This window comes from Psammomys obesus, unplaced genomic scaffold (assembly GCF_907164565.1).
Source record: "Psammomys obesus unplaced genomic scaffold, mPsaObe1.curated_primary_1811, whole genome shotgun sequence".
Classification (NCBI taxonomy): domain Eukaryota; kingdom Metazoa; phylum Chordata; class Mammalia; order Rodentia; family Muridae; genus Psammomys; species Psammomys obesus.
This window is the reverse complement of record NW_026596069.1, coordinates 1,747,620-1,772,346: the sequence shown is the minus strand read 5'-3', so window position 1 is coordinate 1,772,346 and position 24,727 is coordinate 1,747,620. Positions and strand designations below refer to the sequence as shown.

The 24,727-nt window shown below is 46.4% G+C and overlaps 2 protein-coding genes and 1 non-coding gene across 3 annotated transcripts in view; 1 reads left to right on the top strand and 2 right to left on the bottom strand.

The window, feature by feature from the left end:
• Positions 1-1,093, bottom strand: part of LOC129690130 (uncharacterized) — a 5,324-nt gene extending 4,231 nt beyond the window's left edge. Inside the window, exons 1-2 of the mRNA XM_055625695.1 lie at positions 990-1,093; positions 100-213 (exon numbers count right to left, since the gene is read on the bottom strand). Of these exons, the coding sequence (XP_055481670.1) occupies positions 100-213; positions 990-1,093 (218 nt within the window). The remainder of the gene's footprint in view (positions 1-99; positions 214-989) is intronic.
• A 15,228-nt stretch (positions 1,094-16,321) lies between these two features.
• Etf1 (eukaryotic translation termination factor 1) overlaps positions 16,322-24,727 on the bottom strand; it is a 31,476-nt gene continuing 23,070 nt past the window's right edge. The window contains exons 5-11 of the mRNA XM_055625432.1: positions 23,378-23,516; positions 23,001-23,191; positions 22,397-22,526; positions 20,973-21,128; positions 20,471-20,535; positions 19,539-19,686; positions 16,322-18,602 (exon numbers count right to left, since the gene is read on the bottom strand). Coding sequence (XP_055481407.1) covers positions 18,520-18,602; positions 19,539-19,686; positions 20,471-20,535; positions 20,973-21,128; positions 22,397-22,526; positions 23,001-23,191; positions 23,378-23,516 — 912 coding nt within the window. The 3' untranslated portion in view covers positions 16,322-18,519. The remainder of the gene's footprint in view (positions 18,603-19,538; positions 19,687-20,470; positions 20,536-20,972; positions 21,129-22,396; positions 22,527-23,000; positions 23,192-23,377; positions 23,517-24,727) is intronic.
• Positions 21,657-21,781, top strand: LOC129690264 (small nucleolar RNA SNORA26). The gene has a single exon (XR_008722267.1). It is a non-coding gene; the product is annotated as a small nucleolar RNA SNORA26 (small nucleolar RNA).

Genomic DNA, 24,727 nt, shown 5'->3' with positions numbered 1-24,727 from the left:
GGCCGCGGGCGGCGGAAGCGCCTGGGCCCCGCGCTCCCCGCCCCCGGCCCGCCCCCGGCCGCCCCGCGCCATCTATGGCGCTTCCTTCCCGAGCCCTACAAGGAGTTTCCTTCGCCGCCGTCGGCCCATACATGGTGCTTCCTTCCCGGCGGAGCTGGCGGGCTGCCCGCGGCCTGGAGCGCGGCCTCCGAGGCGGCCGGCGGCGCCGGGACCCTGCCGAGGAGGGGAACGCGGGACGGGCCGCTCTGCAGAGGCCCTCCGGACGGCGCCGCCTTCCACCGTAAGGTCAGAGGGGCCCGTCGTCGCCACCCGCTTCCTCGGCCCCGTTTGCTTTCCCGCCCGGGCACGCGGCACCCCTCTGCTGGCCAGCCGCCAGCCGCCAGCAACTCCTAAGCCACGGCCGCCCCTTCGTCCTGCCGCCCGCCCCCTCCCCCACTGGGTCTTTTAGGAACGCCGGGCTGCTGCTTGCCGCTCCCGCCTTTAAGGCCTTCCTCACACCCCTGCGGGAGAGCCCACGCTCCTAAGTTCTCCCCAAAGCGGTTGAGACAGACGGCCCGAGGGAACCCTTCCCTACCCTCGTCCCCCAGGTCCGCAGACGATGCTCCTAGCAGCCCTGTGCACCTTGGTTTGTCCAGACTGCAGCCTCGGCCTTCCACACTGTTGCATTCCCAGCTCGTACCTCTACTACCCCGTTATCAGGCTTCCACAGCACCCCCCCACCCCCCCGCTAGGTTTCCTGGGGCGTGGAGGTTCGGGAGCCCCAGAACCCAACACGAGGAGTTAAATTTTGTGAGGGAAGATGGAGGAGGGGTGGGGTGGGGGAGTAGCAAGCCAGGTGTCCAGCTACAGAGCAACAGTGCCCCCACCCCCAGGTGCCCCACCATCCAGAGTGGCCGGCCTCTCCTGCTCCGCCTGGCAGCTTTTAATCCACCGCAGTAAGAGGCGGCAAGCCCTACAGGCCCTGCTACAGCAGCTGCCGAGACTCAAACCTGGCTCCCTGAGGTGATCGGTCCCGAGAAGAGGTCTGAGAGAGGCACTGGCACCGCAGTCGTTCAAGTCCAGACTTACTGCTGGGAGGCAAGCCAGCCTCCATGTTGCCGGGTAACCATCTCGAGAGCCCTGGCGTCAGAGAAGGGATTTCCAGCGCCAGGCAGCCTGTGAATCCTCGTTGCTGTGTTTGTTTATTTTTATATTACATTTTTAATTCTTATTTGTGTGTGTGTGTGTGTGTGTGTACACGTGTGCCACAGCACGTATGTGGAGATCAGAGGACAATAAGTCCCACGTGTGACCAGGTGTGCTCCGGGTTCAACCTCAGATCGTTGTGCTTGGCGGCAGGAGACTTGTGCAGAACCATCTCAACGTCGGTCTTTCTTTCTCTCTTCCCCTTTCCAGACTTTCTCTCTTCCTTCCTTTTACTGGTTTTGATCTAGAAGAAATCGATCTACAAGCTTCCGGGCTTTACCAGCTACCAAGCACACAGGGCGCTGTGACTACAGCTAAGGCCTTTCAGATGATTAGTTCTGAGTGTGCCAGTCCCTCACAGGTGGTCTTGAGTGCCTGTGTGCCTGTGCATGGGGTGCACGAGGCTGTCAAAGGTCCAGAAGTTAGGTCCCACACCCCTGCCCTGGGAGCCTCTTGTCTGACCATTGTCCTTAGCCTGGGTCAAGTGGTCAGGGAAGACCAGACTTCCCGAGGTCCTCTGTCTCCCCTCTGCCTTTCGCCCTCTGCTGGCCAACGCCTTCTACCGGGCGAGGGCGGTTCAGGGTGGGAGGCGGTGACTGCTCCTGGTGAGGTTGGGAGACCCCGGGCTGGAACCCAGAGAGCTATTTATAACTGAGCCCGGCGGAGGAAGAAGGCGCTGGCGGGGCTGAGCTCCACCGGGATGCCACAGAACTCGAGGGAACCGCAGGCTTCTGCTTGGCAGGCCTTCCCTTCTCGGTGACGAGCTTGGAGACTCCAGGAGTTGGCAAGAGTCCTCGGTCTCGTGAAAGCTCTGATGCCAGCATTTCAGGTCCTTTCGAGGGTTGGATATGTGATCCAGGTTGATAGATTTCCGTCTGTCTTCCTCTCAGTGCCTTTAATCCATTTAGCCGTCTCAACAACCCTTACTTATTAAGTTGGAATACACATTTTCAGTGTGTTTGAGTGTGTGTCTGCCCGAATGTGTGTGCAGCATGTGTCACTGGAGAGCAGAAAGGGATGTTGGAGCCCCTGGCAACGGGAGTCATGGACAACTGTAAGCTGTCCATGGGGGTGCAGGGAATGAATCCTGGGTAAGAGCAGTAAGTGCTTTTAACTGCTGAGCCATTGCTCCAGCCCCCTAACACAAAGTTTTGTTGTTGTTTTGTTTTCAGGACAGGGTTCCTCAGTGTAACCCTGGCTGTCCTGGACTTGCTTGGTAGACCAGGCTGGCCTGGAACTCAGAGATCTGCGAGCCTCTGCTGGGATTATGGGCGTGCACCACCATGCCCTGCTCTAATACAGATTTTTAAGACCATTTTATATTTTTCAAATTGTAGATATGTGTGGGTGTGTGGACATGTGGGTGCATGTGCCAGCAGAGTCCAGAAGAGGGTGTCAGAGCCCGTGGAGCTGGAGATACAACTGTGTGAGTGCTGAGAACCAAACTCGGGTCCTCCTCTTAACTGCCAAGCCTCCCTCAGTTCTTAATGTAGATTTTTAATCACTAGTGTTAGGAGAAAGAGGGGTGCTGGGGAAAAGTCTGGGTGCTGCTCTTGTCCTCCCCCTCATGCCCTAGACTCCTTTGCCCAGTGCTGTGTGCCTGTCATTTGTCTGGGTTTTGCCTGGAGACCTGGTGTTCTTATTGACTTGTCTGCCACATTGACTTGGACAGCCCCGTTATCAACGGGATGAACCAAGTTGGTAGTTGCCAGTACTGCTTGTGGAATCCCGCTTCGTACGTACTTCCTCATCATGGTGTTTTATGGTTTGGAAAGCAGCTAGGGGCATTTAGGCACCTTTTCCCCAGAGCTGTGACAAAATGTGGTATTTGGCTTCAGAGTGATGGTCAGCGCTGGCAGACAAAACAAAACAGGACAGTTCTGGCTAGCTGGAAGCTGCAATGTAGACCAGGCTGGCTTTAAGCTGGAGCCATCTCATGCCCCTGCCTCCTAAGTGCTTTCTCCTCCTCCTCCTCCCCCTCCTCTCCCTCCTCTTCATCTTCCTTCCATAATCAAACCCACAGTCTTTCCCATGTTAGGCAATCATTCTGTAATGGAGCCATATCTTCAGCACTTCCATATCTTTGTGTTTTTAAGATTTCTTTTTAATTATGTGTCTCTGAATGTGATGGGTTTGTGCACATGAGTGCAGGTGCTTGCAGAGGCCAGAATGCAGCTGGACTTGCAGGCAGTTGCGAGCTTGGGTGCTGGGGTCCTTGTAATTATGAGCAGTACACACTCTTAGCCCTTCCATGTGTTCAGAGCCTTACCCAATGTCACACTCACAGGCTCTGTAAGTTTCCGCCCATCTCCCTGCCTAAAATACCTCTGTAGTCTTTCATAGTCTTCAGATGAAATTGTGATTCTAGCTGCACTTTTCACACTCGGCCGGGTCTGCTCTCCAGCATAACCAGTATGGTCTCACATAGCTCAGCTTGTTCTCAGATTTGCTCTGTATTGGCGGCTGACCTTGAACTCCTGACCTTCCTTCTGTCTCTCAAGTACTGGGACACTTGACAGGTGTGCACCCCCACGCCAGGCTCTAGCTACTGGTCTTCATCCTTTACACTCCCCATTAATCCAAAAGCCCCATTCACACCAGCCTCCTCAGTGAGTTGCTCTGGATTAGGGATCCTCCTTCTCTCTGTCAGGCCAGTTTGCCCCCAGCCTCACATGTAGCACTCACTCCTTCGTTTGTCACAGTTAAGACTTCACTAGAGGGTTTCGCTAGTCTGGAAACCAGGTGGGACAGTGCTTGTCTCTTTTGTTCATGAGATATTCTCAAGTCTGACCCTTTGCTTGTCTATGGTCTGGGAAAAACAACTCAGTGTATTTAATGAGAGCCTTATTTTAAACCTGAAGCTTAAAAAGAAATGGTAAATACCATGCTCAAGCCACAGGGCTTTTAAGTGGAATGCCACTGGAGCAATGGCTTAGAGGTTAAGAGTGCTGGCTGTGCTTCCAGAGGACCAGGTTTGAATCCCAACATCCACATACCTGGCTACTTACAAGTATCTGTAACTCAGTTACATTTTCATTAAAAACAAAAAACAAAAACAAACAAACAAACTTATCGGCTGGAGAGATGGCTCAGTGGTTAAGAGCATTGTCTGCAGTTCCATAGGTCCTGAGTTCAATTGCCAGCAATTGCATGGTGGCTCACAACCCTCTGTTATGTGATTTGGGGCCCCCTTCTGGCATGCAGGTGTACATACAGATAGAGCACTGGTATACATAAAATAAATACATCCTTTAAAAAAACTTCCTACACAAATTTACAAAAGAAAAAGCAGAGAAGAGGGTAAAGGAAGAAAGGTGTCAGGGAAGTGCAGGAGCTGTTCTTTGTAATCATAGAAACACAGGGTTGAGCTAGAAAGACGAGACTTCACCACTGAAAGTATTTGAATGGCTGATAAGCATATGAAAAGATGCTTCCCACTATTAGTCATCAGAAAAATGCAAGCCAAAACCACAGTGGCACCAGCAGTGAACAATCTGATATTCAGATAGAAAGATTTATACAATGGAAATTACAAAACATTGCTGAAAGGAAATCTACATAAATAGAACGTCATTCTGTGTTCTTGGATTGCAAACCTTATTCTTATTTCTTTAGTTATTTTAAAGATAGAGTCTTACTGTGTAGCCTGGGCCAGCCTGGACCTCACTATACAGACCGTGCTGGTCTCAAACCTATAGAGAGCTACCTACACCACCATGCCTGGCCTTAAGACTTTTTTTTTTTTAAAGATTTATTTATTATTTATAAGTATTCTGCCTGCATGTGTGCCTGCAAGCAAGAAGAGGGCACCAGATCTCATTATAGATAGTTATGAGCCACCATGTGGTTGCTGGGAATTGAACTCAGGACCTTTGGAAGAACAGTCCAATGCTCTTAACATCTGAGCCATCTCTCCAGGCCCCAAGACTTATCTTTTTAACGCTGCAGTGCTGCTTGAAAGAATTTACAGTCAATGAAGTCTTTCAAAATTCAGATCCCTCCCCTACCAGCAGAAAACCTATTCTCAAAATTCATATGGAATCCTAAGACCCCGAAGGAGGAGAAAACTCTAAAAACCAGAAAAATATTGAACTCATACTTCACGATTTTTTAAAAGATTTATTTATTTATTATGATACAATGTTCTGTCTGCATGCACACCTGCACATCAGAAGAGGACACCAGATCTCATTATAGATGGTTGTGAGCCACCATGTAGTTCCTGGGAATTGAACTCAGGACCTCTAGAAAAGCAGCCAGTGCTCTTAACCTCTGAGCCATCTCTCTAGCTCATGATATTTTTTTTTTCCCCCAAGACAGGGTTTCTCTGTGTAGCTTTGGCTGCCCAGGACTCACTTCGTAGACCAGGCTGGCCTCGAACTCACAGCAGTTTGCCTGCCTCTGCTTCCCAGAGTGCTGCGATTACAGGTGTGTGCCATCACACCTAGCTGATACTTCATGATTTAAAAGCTTACTATAAAGCTGTATAAATCAAAATAAGATGGTAATGTGGTCTTACTATGTAGCCAGACTGGCCTGGATTTTTTTTTTTAATTTATGTGTATGTGTTTTGTTGGCATACATGTCTGTGTGCCACTTGTGTGCCTGGCGCCCATGGAAGCCAGAGGAAGGCGTTAGATCCCTAGGGACTGTAAGCTGCCATGTGGGTGCTGAGAATCAAAGCTGGGTCTTCTAGGAAGAGCAGCTGAGCCATCCCTCCAGCCCCTCGCCTGGAATTCTTGATCCTCCCATGTGCTGTGATTACAGAAGTGCACGATCACACCTGCCATGTCTGGATAGAGGGCAACAAGAGAAGAATAAGCTGGATTCCAACCAAATTAAAAACCTCGGAGAAGAGGCTAGAGAGATGCTCACTGGCTAAGAGCTCTTACTGAGGCAGAAGCTGAGGCAGAGGTAGGCGGAGCTCTGTGAGTTTGAGGCCAGTCTGGTCTACAAAGAGAGTCCAGGACAGCCAGAGCTACACAGAGAAACCCTGTCTGGAAAAACCAAAACAAACAGAGCTCTAGCTCTTACTGATGTTCAAGAAGGCTCTAGAGCAGGTAGGACAGTGTGTGCCTTTAACCCCCGCACTTGGTGGGCAGAGGCAGGTGGATTTCTGTGAGTCTGAGGTCAGCTTGGTCTAAATAGCAAGTTCCAGGACGGACATCCTGGGAGGGCTACACATATAGATACTGTCTCGTAAAAGCAAGAAGAGAGGGAGGGTGATGCATACACCAGTTCTCAGTGCCGTGAGCTACCTGGAATTCTAGTTCCCGGGGGTCAGACACCTTCTGGCTCCTGCAGGCATCGCGTGTGCTCACATACACATAGGGCATTTAAGAAAATAAATCTATAAAAGTTTGGGAGACTGTGGCTGTAGCTCACTGCAGCTCAGTGACAGATTGTCCAGCATGTATGAGGCCCCAGCATTGCGACAAAATAAATAATACAAGGTTCTGAACATCAGAGAGCATCAAAGAAAAAAAAGAGCCTCAGTGAATAAAAGTGCCTCCGAGCCTCAGGACTCATGTAGCAGAAGATCGCTCTGACCTCCACATCTGAATTGTGGCATGTGTGTGCACAGATATACCCATGAGCAAATGTGTGTGTGTGGGGTTGTTAGTTTGCTTGTGTGTGTGTGTGTGTGTGTGTGGTGTGAAAATAAACAAAGGACAGGAACAAACAGTGCTATACAAACAGCCAACAGTCATATGAAAATGTGTTTGAAACAAGGTTAGTCCTTAAGGACATGCAAATGAAGACTAAGGCAAGTTCTGCTTCCCCCACACTAAGGAGATACAGCAAAGAAGCTGGACTATACCAAAGGCTGGCGAGGAGGTGGTGAGCTTGGGCCCTTCTGCCGGTGGGAATGTAAAATGAGCCCACTGGGGAAAACTTTGGAAGCTGGTGTTAAACATTCCAGTACAGTGGTGCATGCCTGTAATCCATTCCAGAGACTGAGACAGGAGGATCATCATCAGTTTGGGCCTTACCTGACACTCTGGTTCCACAAACACCAAAAAAGAACAAAACAAAAGCCAGAAAAACATGTAACCTATTGTGTGGTCTATTCTGAGATGTCAACCTGTGAGACTTTGAATGAGAATGGCTCCCATATGCTCATGGTTGTGAATGGCTGGCCCCAGCTGGTGGAACTGTTTGGGAAGGATTAGGAGGTGTGGCCTTGTTGGAGAAGGTGTGTGTGGTACTTGGGGATGAGCTTTGAGGTTCCATACAACTCATGCCATTTCCAGTGTGCTATTTCCTGTTGATGGATCAAGAGGAAAGCGCTTAGTTGCTGCTCTAGCACCTGGCCGCCACGCTCCCCACATGGATGGACTCCAATCCCTCAGGACCTGTAAGCCCCAAATAAACTCTTACTTCTGCAAGTTGGCTTGGTCATGTTATTTCTGTCACAGCACTGGGAAAATAACTAAGGCACCATGAAGTCAAAACAGCATGTGTGTGTTCACACGTGCCCGCCTCCCGTGTTACTCATGCTTTGCCTAGCTTGTGCCTGTGTGTGGGTCAGGTGCGTGTGTGTTTGTGCTTTCCTGTGGATGCTCAGTGTTGACATAGCTAGTGTCTTCTGGGATTGCTTTCTACCTTGTGTGTAGAGACAGGGCCTCTCACTGACCTGGCTGCTTACTATTTTGGCCACCCTGGCTCTGGGCAGCCCCCATCTTCTCCGACAACCACTTTCTGGGATCACAGGTGGGCTGCCGTGCTCACCTACCTTCTGTATATTCTAGGGATTGGAATTCAATTCTTCACCCTTGCATGGGAAGTGATTCACCTGCTGAGCCATCTTCCTTAGTCCACTCTGTGTCTCATTATGTAGCCCTGCGTGGCCTAGACTTGCTCTGTAGATCAAGGCCTTCAACTCACAAAAGCTCTATCTGCTTCCCAGTTTGCCTTTTTTTTTTTTTTTTATTTTGAGACAGGGTTTCTCTGTGTAGCCCTGGCTGTCTTGGAACTTGTTCTATAGACCAGGCTGACCTCAAACTCAGAGATCTACCTGCCTGGAATTAAAGGCATGTGCTACCATGCCCAGTGCCTTTTTAAGTTACAGTTGTATGGTTGAGCTGTCAATGAATGCTTAAAATGGAACGCGTGTCTTCTGGAGGAGCAGCCTTAACTGCTGAGCCATCTCTCCAGGCTCCCACTTTTTTTTTTTTGAAACAAGGTCTCTCCCTGGCCTGGAGCTTACCAAGTAGGCTAGGCAGGCTGGTCCCTGAGCCCCAGGGATCCACTCTGCTTTCCCAGCACTCATTTTATAAGATGCACTGCCATGCCCAGCTCTCCAGAACCATGCTGATTCTGGGTTCAAACTCCTCATACTTGCAAGGCAAGCACTTTCTCAACTGGGCCATCTCCCCAGTCCCTCCAAAGTCAACCAAGAACGTATATGCGTGCTAATGGCAACATTACTCAGCATAGCTGAAAACCAGAAGTGACCCAGATCCACAGGGGGAAGTGGTGGCCGTGAGACCCACACAGTGGTGCGACACTTCAACCCCAAGTACGTGGGGTCTCTTTCCATCCAGGTGCCCGACAGCTGACGTTAGTGCAGACCCCAGCGCCCAAGGGTTCAGTCCTAACAGGTGGTGGCACATGCACCTTCAATCTCTTGAAGGACAGGACAGGAAGATCCCAGGCCAGCCTTCGCTATGTTGTAAGCTCCAGGCTACTCTGGGATATGGTAAAAGACCACGTCTTGTTTGTTTTGTTTGAGACAGGGTCTTACCATGTAGCCCTGGCTGTCCTGGAACTATGTAGACCAAACTGTCCTCAAACTCATAAAGATCTGTCTGCCTTTGCCTCTTGAGTACTGGAATTAAAGGCACATAACCATCACTGCCTGGCTAAGACCATGTTTTTTTGTTTGTTTGTTTGTTTGTTTGTTTTAAAGAAAAAGTAGGCATAGTGGTGCTCACAATGGGATCCCAGCAGAGGTAGGCAGGTCTCTGAGTTCAAAGCCAGCTGGGGCTACATGAGACTGTCTCAAAAAATGGAAACTATAGGGGCTGGAGAGATGGCTCGGTGGTTAAGAGCTCTGACTGCTCTTTCAGAGGGCCTGGGTTCAACCCCCAGCACCCACATGGCAGCTCACTACTGTCTGTAATGCCAAGATATGACACCCTCGCACAGTCATACATGTAGGCAAAACACCAATACACATAATAAAATTTAAAAGAAAATGGAAACTATAGTGTGAATTTTATAGTCATCTATTTAAGGAGTGGTTTAAGACAGGGTCTCATTTTGTATGTAAACTATACCTTAACAAAGTTAATAAGCAAATGAGAAACGATGAGCATACATTATCAATATCCTGAAATTTGAATAACTTCCCTGTTTTGGATCAAGTCAGGACTGACTCACCCCTCTGCAGCTGACCCCTGCTCACATGTGGGCCTGCAACTCCAGATGAGGGGGCCACCCCACATTCTCCCTACTCCCATTCCCCACTCTTCATCTTTAATGCCTCATTAACTGTTTTTGCTGGACAATGGCCTCTAAGGGTAAGGACCAGGCCTTCTGGCCTGCATTACTCACCACTGCTCCTCAGCATCTTGCACAGGGCTCAGTGTGTAGGGAATGCTTGCCGAGTGGAAGGATAAGAACGAAGTTATCCCTGACCGAACACGGGTGGTAGTGAGGTGTGTATGTAGACAAGGCTGGAGGCATCTGGGTTTCTGAGGCCCTCCACTCAGATCCAAAGTCTAGAATTGACATGTTGCCTGTCCTCCAAATCCGATTTGAAGCAACGGGGAGGAAACCATGAGGCTTCCTGAGCTACGAAGCTGAAATGGGGCAAGGGAGGGTCCATAGGCCTGGGCACAGGAGTGGAGCTCTGGCGCTGGAGTCAACCGCAATGGCTCACACATACAAGGCAATCCTCTGTTGCGCTGTCCCTTTCCCAGCCACTGCGAGCGTCCAAGCCATCTGAAGGGAGCAGCTCTCTTCCTAGCTGTCATCCTATTTTTTAAAAAATTTATTTGTATTTTATGTGCATTGGTCTTTTGACTGTGTGTGTGTGTGTGTGTGTGTGTGTGTGTGTGTGTGTGTGTGTGTTGGGGTCAGACCAGGAGCTACAGACAGCTAGGAGCTGCCATGTGGGTGCTGGGAATTGAACTCAGGTCCTCTGGAAGAGCAGCTAGTGCACTTAATGACTGAGCCATCTCTCCAGCCCCGTCATCCTATTTCTTACAGTCTGCTCTGTAGGATCTTCAAGTGGTCTTCTCATTCACATCACCCCTTCTCCAAAGCCCATGCTGGGAACTTGCTCAGTCTGGACAGCCATGGAACAGGCAGATGTCCAGGCACCTCTTCCAAGGCCTCCTCTGCTCCTGGAGTGTGTCTGCCTGTGCCTCCAAGATCCCTGATCCTGCTTGCGTGAAGCCTATCTGTGAAGCTGCTGCTCTTTTCCCCTGACCTCTTTAGGAATAGGCCTCCTAGCCTTCCTTTTGAGTGGGGTTGGCGAGCCAAGTGGAAGGGCTAATAGCCATGCAGGGTATTTCAGCAGAGTGGCCTCGAAGCCCGGGGCAGAGGCAAGTGAGTCATCTAACTCAAGCCAAGCCTGACTCAGAGGGAAGTGACTTAACACTTTAATAACTACCTAAATGCTGGCCGCCTTTCCCCTCCTAGCTTTCTTTGACTTCTGGCCACTCACTTGACTTGTCACAGTCTGTTTTCTCATCCATAGCACTGGAGAGAACCGGACTTAGGTGAAGAACAAGGTCATCTATTTGCTGAGGCCAGAGACGCTGGAGTCATAATGTTGGACACTCATGTTAACACAGCTAATTTGCTGTTAGCTCAGCAAGTCATGTATGATGTTGCTCTCTGGTCTTCCGCCATCTTTTCTCTTCAGCGAGGGGAGTAAGATCCAAGGCTCTTTGGAGTGTGAGATGATTCTCAGACTCAGGCATGGTGACCCGGGACTGCAATGCCAGCACTTGGGAGGTGGAAGCAGGATCCTGCAGGTTTGTGGTCAGCTGGTCTGCATAGCAAGCCCTGTCTTAAAAATTTAAGTGTTAGGGGACTGGAGAGGTGGCTCAGCAGTTAAGAGCACTTGTAGAGGACCCGGGTTCAGTTCCCAGCACCCACATGGTGGTTCACAACCATTCAGTTACACAGGAGCTGCTGTCTTCTGACCTCTGCAGGAACTGTATACATTGTGGTGCACACACAAGCAGGTGAAATACTCACACACAGAAAAGAAAATGTTATCTGCACGTGTGCACAACCTTCTCTGGGACTGTTGCCGATGGGTGCTGAGAACTGAACTTAAGTCCGCTTGCTGAGCCTTCTCTCCTGCCCCCAATTTTTTTTTTTAAATGAAAGATTTAGGTTATTGTAGTCCGAGCAAGTAGAGAAAGGTCAGAAGCCTGTTCTGACTCCAAGTTCTCAGGTAGGAGCTGTGCATTCCCCATCACCTACTGCTTATCTAGCATTAAAGGCCTCAGTCTTTGCTCTTTGTACTCCCTTATCTCACATAGCCCAAGGCAAGACCGACTATCTCCAGGGCACACGACGGCAGCTCCTTGCCTGGTGCCCCTCATTCTCTTTTCTAAGCAACTCCCAGGCCTCAGACCTAGGCTGACTTAGTGAGACTGACTTGAGCCAAACCCAAATTGTGAGTGAAAGCTAACTTGCACAGAGAATGGGACCAGCTTAAGAACCTTCTGAACCAGTCAGGACCAAACATCCTGCCGTGCCGTGGATGTTCACTGCCCTTAGGTGATTCGTTGTATGTTGCTGTTGTGGTTTGGGGCTGGTTGTAGAGCCCAGGCTGTCTGAGACCCCTGGCGATCCCACTGCTTCAGTCTCCACAGCTGTGTTGCCACCATGCCAAGTCATGCTATTTTTTCTCTACATTTCTGAAATTTCAAAATGTTAATAAGCCTCACCCCACCCCACCCCCAGAAAGGATCTCACTGTTGTAGCTCTGGCTGTCCTAAAACTCAGGCTCACCGAGATCCACCTGCTTCTGCCTCCTGAGTGCCTGGGATCAAAGGTGTGGGCCCCTATTCCTGGCTATAAGCTTCACCCACGTTAAACCTCTTAACACATCAACATGTACTTCCTAATACATTCTCTTAGCACAGTAATTATAAAGCTAGGATTTAACTATGGCAGCTTTTATCTGTAGTCCACCTCTGGGTGTTAAATGTCCTATCAATGTCAGAATTTGAAGAGCAGGTCCCTGGGTCAGGCCAGAGGGCTCTGTGGAGCTGGGTGCAGTGGTGCAAGCCTGTAATCCCAGCACTTCAGGAGTCGGAGGCAGGTGGCTCTCTGTGGGTTTGAGGCCAGTCTGGTCTACAAATTGAGTCCAGCACAGCCAAGGCTACACAGAAAAACAAAACAAAACCAACAAACTTATGTACAAAAAAGAAGTCCGTTAGCTAACCAAGGAAACAATCAATGAAAAGATAGTTGATAATTTGGGGGAGGCTAGAGAGGCTCTGTTTTGTTGATTGGTTGATAGGATCTTACTGTGAAGCCAAGGGCACACAGAGAAACCCCATCTCAAAAAAAAAAAAAAAAAAAAAAAAAAAAAGGCTCAGTGGGAGATGGAGAGAATCAGCTCCTACAGGTTGCCCTGATTATATGCTGTTTTTGCACACACCTCTAAAAATGTAAGTAAAAATGTGATGCAACTGAAAAACAAAACCCCAGTAGGGGCAAATATGGTACAATGCATGTGTGCCTGCTGTCCCAGCTACATATGGTTTATATGAGTGAGTTCTAGAACAACCAGGCTATGCAGAGACCCTGTCTCAAAAAACAGCAACGATGACTTGAGATCGAGAGTTTGTGGCCAACTAGGGCAGGTTAACAAGACCTTTTTTCCAAGGGGGCAGGGTGGGCTGGGAGGTAGCAATGTAGCTGAGGAAGTAGCACAGTGCATTAGCACAGTTCTGGTTCAATCCCAAACTAACTTAATAAAGGACCAAGGACAAACACACCATTCAAGAAATTCTATTCTTCGATGAAGACACTGGATAAATTGCTTTTTTTCTTTGGACAGGGTCTCATGTAAACAGGCTGGCATTAAGCACGGTGTGTAGTAGCTGAAGATGACCTTCAGTTCCTTCATCTTCCTGCCTCTACTTTCCAAGTGCTAGAATTGTAAGTGAGCCACCCAGGTCTAGCCTGACACGCTGGACAAATTCCAGGAGTCCTCTCCAAGAAGATCACAGATATTCTTTTGCTTACCCTCAACTACAGCAGGGGAGAAGCTGGCCAGCCAGTAGAAATGTGTGTTGTGGGAAAGAAGAAATGATAATGGGTGCCTTCCAGATACAACTCAAGCAGGTGGTCACCTCAGAAAGCATGCCAGTGGTCAGAAAGGCATGCCCACTTAACACATGAATGGCCTGTATTTCATAGCTCTGGAACCTACTGGCTGGGTCCTAGATTGCCATGTAATAGCCTAGGAATCTCACCAGATAGAAACAGCTCTGAGTTTTTCTAAGGGTTATATAACTTAGTGTACAGTTATTTTATAGGTGTTAGTTCAAACCTAGATTTCAGAGGGCAAAAGCATAGCAGAGGTCCAACGAGCCTCCTGGGTTCTTCTATGTATACTTGACCCTCCTTCCTTTGGTTGACTGCCCTTCCTATTTGTCCAGATTTTAAGGACAAAGCAAGCTGTCCCAGCATCTGCTATAGAAAATCATCTTTCCAATGATGCAAGGGTCCTTTCAGCTAGCATCCTTGTAATAGAGCACCACCTTGTGGCCACCACCATAAAGTCACTCCAGACACCTTCCATGGGATGTAGGTTGGTAGCCAAGGAATCCTAATTGCAAGTCTCATCACAGGCCCAGCCAAGTGCCAGGGGTCGGACTATGCACTTCGCATACCTTTCTCTATGAAATCCTCAAACAATCTGTATGACGGTCTTTTCAGGTAAAAGGCTTGCTCGGATAACTCGGCATCGCCCAGTCTCCCAGGTGCTAATGTTACAGGCGTGTCATCACATGCAGTTCTGAGCCAGGTGCAGTGGCACACACCTGCAATCCCAGCACTCAGGGAGGCAGTGGCAGGTGGATCTCTGTGTTTGAGGCCAGCCTGGTCTACATAGAGAAACCCTGTCTTGGAAAGACTTGTGTTGGGGTGCTGGGGGTGGTGGTGGTGGTGGTGGTGTCAGGCCCAAAGTCATCACAATGCACGAACACTGCCACTAGACTATGCCCCAGGCCTTTGCTTTGAGGTAGGATTTCTCTGATTTGTCCTAGCCGACTCTGACTTGTCCAAAGTAGCAGAGATTACAGGCAATTACTAATACCAGGCTGGTTTCTAGGTGAGCCCGGGATGAGCCTGCCAAATTCTGAGATTCTTGGAGCAGCTCTACCCTCAGAGTTCACCGGCCAGGGTGCACACTTACAGAGAACTGTGGAGATGAACGCCTGCACGTGTGCCTCTCATCTTCATTCGGCCACACGTCACATGATAGCACTCAAACTGCTACAAGACAAGGAAATGCCTTGCCTCACAAGCCCCAACACCGTGTTTCCACACCCGCTGGCCACTCAGCTCCTACATCCCTGAGGTAGAGTCCCATCAGGGTGGGACTCTGGCAGATGTGATTCCCAACTGGCATGCATGCAAATTGGCTACAAGGGAGAAGCTGGCAGGAACCTTAAATTCCACCCTGGCACTCAGCCCTCAATCTGCTGGGCCTGTCTGGGAGTGCTGTGCTATGGGAGTGGGAGCTGGAGAACAAAGATGGCAAGCGCCGCAGGTCCAGACAGGCAAGTGCCACAGCCCACGCTCCCAACAGCCTGGCTCTAAGAATACCACCTAGGCATGCTGTAGGAGAAAAACTACCTTCACTGTGCCTGTCTCTTTCCAGAGGGAGACTGGTATAATCTGGGTACCTCCTGGGTTGAAAAAGAAAAGCACGAATATGCTGAAAAGGCCATGATGGATAAGAGCACAGCTGCTGTTGGCCGATTTTCTTTCTAACCTGGAAACAGCAGGCCACATTACACACAACCTGTTCCTTAACAGTGTTCTGAAGTTCTTGAAGAACCTCTAGGTTTCTAAACCTTTAGGTGAAAATCAGAATGCTAGGCTAGTTTCTGCTCTGGACTAATTACTTCATATGCATGTGTATTTTCCTGCCTCCATCTCGTGGGTGCCTGGTGCCAGTGGAGGCCAGCAGGCACTGGATCCCCTAGTGCTGTGGGCACTGGCAGTTAGCTTGGGCACTTTTTAAGTGTAGCCAGTGCTTTCTTTGGTTTTCTTTTTCAATGCACGGTTTCTCCATGTTGCCCAGGCTGTCCTGGAACTCTGCCTCTGTCTCCCATGTGCTGAGATTCAAGGTGTGCACCACCATGCCTGGCTTGCAGTCAGTGCCCTTGACTGCTGAGCCAACTACTCAGATCCCTGAGCAGGTTTTTTTTTTTTGTTTTTTTTGTTTTGTTTTGTTTTGTTTTTTTTTTGCTTTGGTTTATTTTTTGTTTTTCAAGACAGGGTTCTCTGTGTAGCCTTGGCTGTCCTGGAATCACTTTGTAGACCAGGCTGGCCTTGAACTCACAGAGATCCAACTGTTGGGATTATAGACGTGTGCCACTGCACCTGGCCTTCTTTGGTTAGTTTTTAAGACAAGATCTTGCTACATAGCCAAAAGTAGCCTCAAACTCGAAATCTTCCCACCTCTGCCTCCATATACCACCATACTGGATTATGGCCTCTTTTATAGGACAGAGGTAAGTGCATGAAGAATTAACTTAAGAATTGAGACTGTGATAAAATTTTGGTTCCATTACAGAAGAGCTGCTAATCTCAAGGTTTTCTTACCTGCTAGACAGTGACACCATCTGTCTCTATGGAATATAGGTAGGTTTGAAATACCTTAAAACAAAAGCGCCAATGCCAAATGTGTGCAAATTTCCTTCTGACATACATGTAAAAGTGGAGAAAGCTACAAACCAGTTTGACCCTAGAAAGCAAAAGCTCTCTACAGCACAACCTCAGCTATCCTCTACATAAGACAGTGAGACTAACCCTAAGGCTGAGCATTTATTAGGCACAACTAATCTGACAAATGGGAGAACTTAGTTTCTGTAGTCCAGACGTTTCTAGGAACATTCCTAAAAAATCTCAAGCACACAAAATATATTCTTAAATATGGTTTAATACTCTTCTCCATTTCTGTACATCACAACACCGAGATTCTGCTCTTAGGGTCTCTCTGCAGAGGCTGGGGAGTGCAGGCTACCGTTTCACCCCTCTCACTTATGTGTTTGTATGCGGAAGTGTAACACAGATCAGTATATATTGATACACACATCAATATATAATGCAATATAGATCACCAAGGAGAACACATTGATTAAAGAAATACAAAAATTTGGCATCATTTCCAAACTTAAATAGTAAAAATAAAAACTACAAAAGGAGCTGCATACCCTAAATGTATCATGTGAAACAACAAGCATGTTCAAAATGCAAATTTACATCCAATCTCTCTGGTCTTGTCATATCACATTAGACCCATTTACAATGGCAAAACCCTAAGGTACTGCTGGGAAGAGTGTGTTCGCTTGCTCTTGGCGCTCTGCAAACAAACAGCAGAGCCCAAAGCAAAAGCCTGTTCTGGTGAAGCCTCCCCCGTTGGTGAACACCAAAGAATTGACTCTTCTCACTGGGGGTTGAGACATCAGGTTACGCGACAGACAGTCATTTGGACCTCAGAGTACAGCGTGAGAACCAGAAGCTTTACATTTAAGACATACTCCCTTCATTCAAGTGAAACAGGATTATTGGAACGATAGGCAGGTCTGTAACCTGGGAACAAGGAGCTGGTTCAGACCAATAAAGCTACAAGTGACTGAGTCAAGTCAGTGAAGAACAGCAGTCAGGCACTAAAGTGTTAAAAGTACCCAATTTGAAACCCAATGCACCCCACCACCCTGGTAAGTGTGTGGGTGATACCAGTTGACTTTAAAAACCTTTGGTCCTTCAAAGTCCACTCGGTATACTTTTTCCCATTGCTACTACTGGGCACATCCTACACACTTAATCACTGTCACCACCTCGAGCACACCATGACCTTGCACTTCAGCTGGGTTCAAATCCAACTTACAGCCCCAGTTGTGAAGTGTAAGTGTCAGGTTTTCAGGCCAACTTTTGGATCTAACATGGTTCATAGTCCATGGTGCCAGAAGCTCTGTCCCATCCCTCCCCACCCTTTCCTTTCCCACCCTCCTCCCACACTTTCTCATCTGAGAGGTGCTTAGAAGTCCCACTTTTGAAACAGATGCTCCAGCCCCACCAGGGGTTTGAGATACATGCACGGTCATACATGTCTGTCGTTCCTGTGAAAAATCTTGCAGTTCATTTGAAAAAAATCAAAACATTCACATAATCTCATGCCATCCAACACAAGGAAACACGACCACCTCCCTTTACCAAGAATAGATCCAAGCAAATCATCTTTGAATTTTTTTTTTGGTTCCACTTAAATTGCATGTTTTATTTCTCCCAATCCCAGCAATAGCACAGAAGCCCCACCGCATCCGTCCCAGACTGGTTTCAAGTAGGTTGAGATTACAGGGAGCCTCACAGTAATGCTAGTGACACAAAGGGCTCCCAAACGCTGGGCACAAATGTGCCTCCAGATTGATGGAAGTCAAGAGAACAATGGCCCCAATATTTTAGCACTCAGTCTGACTTTGCAATGCAACCTGCACCTTTGAAACAGTCTGGGAGGGCGGGGGGAGTGTGAGGGAGTGAAGCTGAAATTGCCTATTAACTCACCCTTTCAACATTAAACAGAGACCAAGAGAGAAACAGTTCCAATATTTCACCACATATATTTCTTCTTGTGCAGTCTAAGCTGAGGATGCCATGTAAATGGGTCACTGCTAAATGCAGCAATTTAGTTATTCTCCGATCAAAATAAGAAACAAACCAGTATGATCTCACTTCTACTAACTTTTGAAGGTTTACAGCAGTTAAAGTATTTTGCTTCTATGTATGAAGGTTAAAAAAATCATTTTTTTTTTCATAAAATACAAGAGCAACCAATTTTACCATCAAGTAAAAGTAAAAACTGGGATTCTTTTTTAAATTAGTCCAAAGTGGCATTTAGGAACTTAGTTGTAGGCTGCTGCGCTGACACCATGACAAACCAAAGTGTAGGGTTGGGTCTGGTTTTGTTTCGCTTTTCTTTTCAGTATCCAATGCTCACGGATTAAGTTCTGGAAATGTTCCAATTGTAAGGCAGGGATCTGTTTGGATTCCACCACGGGTATGCTCCTTGGGTTGAATGCTGGAGGGTGAGGCACATTTTGCCGGACCCATGTCGACTACCTAGTAGTCATCAAGGTCAAAAAATTCATCGTCTCCTCCTTGGTATTCCATTCCCTGGAAATCTACTCGGTACCGCAAGATACCTGGAGAAACAAAGCAGATTAAGTGCCATGGGTTCCTAAGCAGGAAGAAGGAGTTGCTCTTACAGGAGAAGCCCACCCCATTCCAGAATTACAAAACTACCCCAGGCATGGCGGCTCACAAATATAGGCTGGCTTAGAGTTGGAGGCCAGTTTGGGTGGCACAGCTGAATCCCAGGACAGCCTTCCTATACCCCCCAAAAAACCACAAAGGGATGAGAAAGAGGACTCAGTGAATAAAAGTTCTTGACCTGAGTTCCATTTCTGGAACCCATATGATGGGAAGAAAATAGACTCCTAGCTACCTTTTGACACCTGAATGTTTCTTTGTAGGCACAAAACAACACACTCAAACAAAACACAGGCCTACTATGATGGTTCTGAAGGTAAAGACATTTGCTGAACAAGCTGATTCCCAGAACCCACAAGGTGGAAATAGAGAGCCAACTCCTACAAGCTGTCTTCTGACCTCCGTATGTACACCATGGTATTCTTGTGCCTACTAAATACATACAAAGTAAACAATAAAACCCCAGAGATTAAATATGACTGAAATACAGTATATGCATGCATGTATATATGCACATGCCTTCAATCTCAGCACTTGGGAGGCAGAGGCAGGAGGATCTATATGAGTTCGAGACCAGCCTGGTCTACAAAGCAAGTTTTCTAGGATAGCCAGAGCTACACAGTGCAACACTATCTCAACAAAAGCAAAATAATTAAGAAAGAAAGAAAAAAAATCATGTGGTTCATTATCACACACGACTACATGCTAATAAAAATCATTAAAATTGGTCCAAACTAAGGAATGTGCAACTCAGACCTGTTGTTCCAACCACCTCCTCCAAGTAAACAGAGCATACGTTATTGGACGTAAATCATTCCAGGCTGAGAAGAGACCCTGGCAGGGGACCTTGGTTTGAGTGTGCTACTCACCTCCAATTCCACCAAATCCTTTCACAAACTGTGATCCTTCTTGTGACTTATCTGTGACAATTTCTAGTGTAGCTCCAAATTTTTTATAGTTGTTAGCAAACCATTCCAAGAGGGGCATGCTCTCAATCAGTTCATGTTCCTGTCCAGTCTGCAGAGCAGTCACAACACAGAAACAATGGGATCAGGATACAAAGTTTTACAAACCCCTCTCAATGCCCCTGCTTATCAATACCCATTATTCTCCTACCCATTTTAAGTAATATAAATGCACAAAACTAAACATATCCCAGTTCTTCGTAACACAACTGAAAACCTAGTTAGGTGCAGAGAAAAAGCTGATAAAATGCTGCCACCGACATACACAAGCAGCTAGGTGGTGGTGGTGGTGCACGCCTTTAATCCTAGTACTCAGAAGGAAGAGGCAGGTAGATCTCTGAGTTCAAGGCCTGCCTAGTTGACAAAATGAGTTACAGGCCAGCCAAGACTACAAAGAGAAACCTGCCTCAGACCCCCACCTCCATCCCTGCTTCTGCCACAAAAAGCTAATAACGCAACAAGATCTTACAAGGCAAGGACAGTGCTAGTCAAATTAAATCTCTTTTATTTCAAGGATAACAATGTTTTCCTGATTTCTTTTATTTTTGAGATGGGGTCCTGGCTGGCCTTGAGCCCAGAGTGCCTGCCTTCTGAGTGCTAGGACTGAAGCTGTATACCACCATATTCAGCTTACTGGACTACTTTAAAAAAAATAACTCCATAATAACTATGACTCCCTCCTCATATCCAACCAGGGTGGCAGCGAGACACTGCTCCGTTCCATGGCTGTTTATCTATAATAAGGTTTTGTTTTCTAAGGCTGATACTATATGTTAGAATGCTTTAACATTCAGGCTTTTTGTATGTTATCATGGAACAAACAAAAAATGGCATACCTCTTTGTCTGTGAAGTGAGATTTATCCTTCTCTTGTTCTGGAGTTAAATACAGAATTTTTTCCTCTGTAGTATTAAAAGTTAAAAAAAAAAAGTGTTAACCAGGTTCTCAAAATACTGATAGATATTAACTCTGTAGGAGAAATTAGATAAGGATTCCTTGACTAACTCTACCAAACCTTCCCATAAATATCTTAGCACACAGTACCTGGTACCCAGCTCCTATAAAGAAACAAAGACATTCAGGATATAGCCTCAACGAAAGCAAAATTACCTGTGAAATTTAACTTGGCAAATTGAACTGTGAACAGTCATTCACAGTTAATGAGTGGGGTGGGAGGTAGGGATGGCAATGAGACAGTACCCTATGCAGTTATAATATCCTTACAACTGTGCGTGAAACTAAGGATTTCTGAACAAGGGAAATGTAACAGACAGCAACACTATTTTTTCCTTTTCTTTCTTTCTTTCTTTCTTTCTTTCTTTCTTTCTTTTTTTTTTACCTTCTGTGCCTTGGCAATGAAGAACGTATCTCATTATATCCAGATTTTCATAGACTATTAGAATCTCTACAGCTCCCATTTCCAAAGCCTTTAGCGTATCTTCAACTCCAAAACAGTACTTGCCTGTGTCCTGGCTAATTTCATCAAAATATCGCCCTGTGGATTAGATATAACAATAAAATACATGGTAGCTCTAGATATCTATGACCTCAACCAAGCATGGAGCAAACATTTAGAAAAATAAGCACAGCATGTCAAAGTGTATTATGTAGCTAGGCCTGTGATGGTTGGATATACACAGACCTTTACTTGTCATTGTGATCTAAATTATAGCATACAATTATTTATAGAATATTTACAATGTGCTAGGTATTACCAATAATTGATTGATAATTTCAAGTACATGGGATAGTATGCAGAGTGTATATGCAAACACCACATACCCTTTCTATAAGGGCCTTGCACAGCTGATTTTTATATCAATTCTACCAGTGCTGATCACTAATATTAAAGAGAGGATTCCACTTCCAGTCCCAGGCTTGGCAGCCTACCTGCCAGAGCCTGCTCCTAGCGTCTAGCTGCATGCTGCCTCTGGCCCATATGCCCTGCCTTAAAGGAAGACCCAGGTCATATGGACACATCATCTTTTGTTGAATAATCTAGGTCCTCCTGGGTTGCCCTTTCCTGCCCCTTTTAAGGTTGGTGCTGTACTTTAGAAAGGCTAACACAGCAGAGTAAAGGAATTATCCATAAAACCCAGGGAGAAGACTATATGCCTCCTGTTTGAATCTTTATCTGGGTTCATGGCCCTAGGAAGAATAAATATGCCACACAAGCTTTTGTTTTTGAGTCAGGGTCTTTTGCAGCCCAGGCTGACTTCCCACTTTCTATGTAGTTAAGGATGACCTTGAACTTCTGATCTTCCTGTCTCCAACCACCCAGAATTCTGGGATTATAGTATATGATACTGGTGCTGTGGACTGAGTCCAGGGCAAACACTATCAACTGAGCCACTGCCCCAGCAGCCCCTTATTCTCAACCCAGAGTCTTACCCTGAAAACCAGGCCGGCTGGATTATATACAGCTATACTGTGGCAGTACAACTACCTCAGCTTCCTGAGTGCTGGAGTTCCTGAGGCATATGTGACCAGCTGATTTTTTTTTTTTTTTTTTTTAGTAAAAATACTTAATTTTCCTTTAATTTTAATTTTGTTTGGGACAAGAGTCTTATATAACCCAGGCTGGCCTAACAGCTGCAGCCAAGGATGACCCTGAACTCTTGATCCAACCTCAGCCATCCTAGTGTGGGGATTAAAGTATAAATGCCCAACCCTTTTTTTTAAAACCTCCTCAGTGTCTTATTTCACACATACCCACCAAAAACATTTCACAGAATAAACAAAATAGGAACATTTCACTGATACCTATTAATTTCTTCTCTTGAATGAACTTCACATTGGAGAGAACTTCAGTAGACAATTCAATAGCTTGGTTGAATCCATTTTCACCACCATAGGATATATCAACTAATTTTAAAACCTTTGATTGCAACCTCTGACACAAACAGAAATAAAAACATTAGAACCTTAAATACCTACTCTCTTAAAAAAAATATTTTGTTATTGGATTTCCTTAGCTGGAGTTACATAGATATTTGTGAGCCATCTGATGTCCAATGTGGTTGCTGGGACCAAATTTTAGGTCCTCTGCATGAGTAGTAGTATGCACCCTTAATCACGCATCCTTTCTAGCCACAGAAACTTTTTAATTTTTTTTTCTCCCAAGAAGAGTACCTCTGTGTAGCTCTGGCTGCCTTGGACTTGCTTTGTAGACCAGGCTGGCCTTGAACTCACAGAGATATGCCTGCCTCTGCCTCCCCAAGTACTGGGATTAAAGGCTCAAGCAACCACATCAGCTGAGTCTTTTTTAACCTAGGGAATTTATGGCTAGAAAGACACATACATGCATAATGTCAAGGATGAATGTCCCCACATAAAAGTCCTGTAATGACAGTTTCTTATCTCTTACCTGATCAAACATGTCAGATTGACTTAGTTCAGTTTTAAAGTCAGCTGATCCAGCTAAAACCAGACCAGCCACATTCACTTTGTCTCCAGAAATAAACAGCTGCACAGCAGTCTCTGCCACTTTCCGAACATAGTTATGTCGCTTTTCCATTCTTAAACGGGCAAAACGCAAGGCTGATTGACCTCCTCTGCCTTTGACACAAAAGTGGTGGGAAAAGTGTAATTATTAAAAACGTACAATATGCCTTATGAAGTAAAAACAAAGTAACCAGTCAATCTAATCAACACGTCCAAACTGTTTAACACAAACTGATGCTTATTTACATAGCGACTACTATAAGACACAAGTAAAAGGACTCAAGCAGTCCTCCTATATACCATGTTTCTTTGGGAGATCCACAGTGAATTTGTGCAGGACTTCTCTGGTGTTTCCTTGGAGTGTGCCAAAAAGAGCACCACTGCCGTCTATTACAATAAAACCAAACTTGCTGTCATCTGAAAGTAATGCTGTGAGAGCCTAAAAAAACAAACACAAGCACTACATGGTGAGCTCCAATGCTTTGCCAAGGTTGACAAAATTCAAAGTGACACACAAACCCTTTCATCCCACTCAACATGGTATGAACACGAAGGAGAATGGAGTGATTTACAGACCAGCTCTAATGCATTATGCTTACGTAGAATGGTGGCTTCCATCTTTGGGGAAGGAGGAAGGGGAATACTTTGTTTATTTACACAGTTCTGGAGATAAGTGGTGGTGATGGTACACAATGGACTGCAAACTAAAAGCAGTGATGGTGACTATCTGAATTTTACCACAATAAAAACAAGAAGAAACGAAACAACTCAAAACTGAAACTTGGGCAGGCAGGACAGCTGAGCAAGTGAAGGTGCCTGGTGACTACACAGGATTCCCAGAACCAACCTGGAAAGACAGAATCAACTCCACAAAGTTGTCCTAACTCCACAAGCAAGCTGTCCCCTCACTCTGTCCCTCTCACATACACACACCACAAAACTTGAGGTGAACTCAGTGGCATCCTGTAACTTCAGCCCCTGGGAGGCAGACACAGGAGGATTTCAAGTTCAAAGCCAACCTGAGATGCAGAGTGAGAAATCCTCTCCAACCCCAATCAAACAATGACCAACTACCAACCAATCAAACAAAATGTCAGCAGAAAATTAGTCTCTACTTTTACTTTTTCATTTTATTTAGATAGATGGTATATAGACATCCAAATTAAATTTCAAATTTCAATTCCTGTTTTTCTTTTTTTGGTTTTTCGAGACAGGGTTTCTCTGTGTAGCTTTGGTTGTCCTGCACTCGCCTTGTAGACCAGGCCTGCCTCTGCCTCCCTGAGCACTGGAATTAAGGGCAACAGCAAACACACCCCACTGTTCCTGTTGTCTAGGATAGTGCTCTGAAGTGCACCCAGGGGGTCTCTCGCACTCTGAGCCAGTGTTCTGCCAGAGCAGGACTCCCTTCAACTCAACTTTGTTACTATCAATGACCTCAGCATTATGACACAGCACTATCAAGGCAAAATAACAGAAAACCCAGAAGTGTCTAAAAAGATTTTCTAGTTTTTGAATGTTTCATTTGACCCCTGCCCTCTTATACAAAAATGACACAGGGTTATAAAACACAAGCTTAATTTTAGAGGGTTTTTTTTTGCTTGTTTTTGTTTTTTTTTCAAGACAAGGTTTCTCTAGGTATCCCTGGGTGTC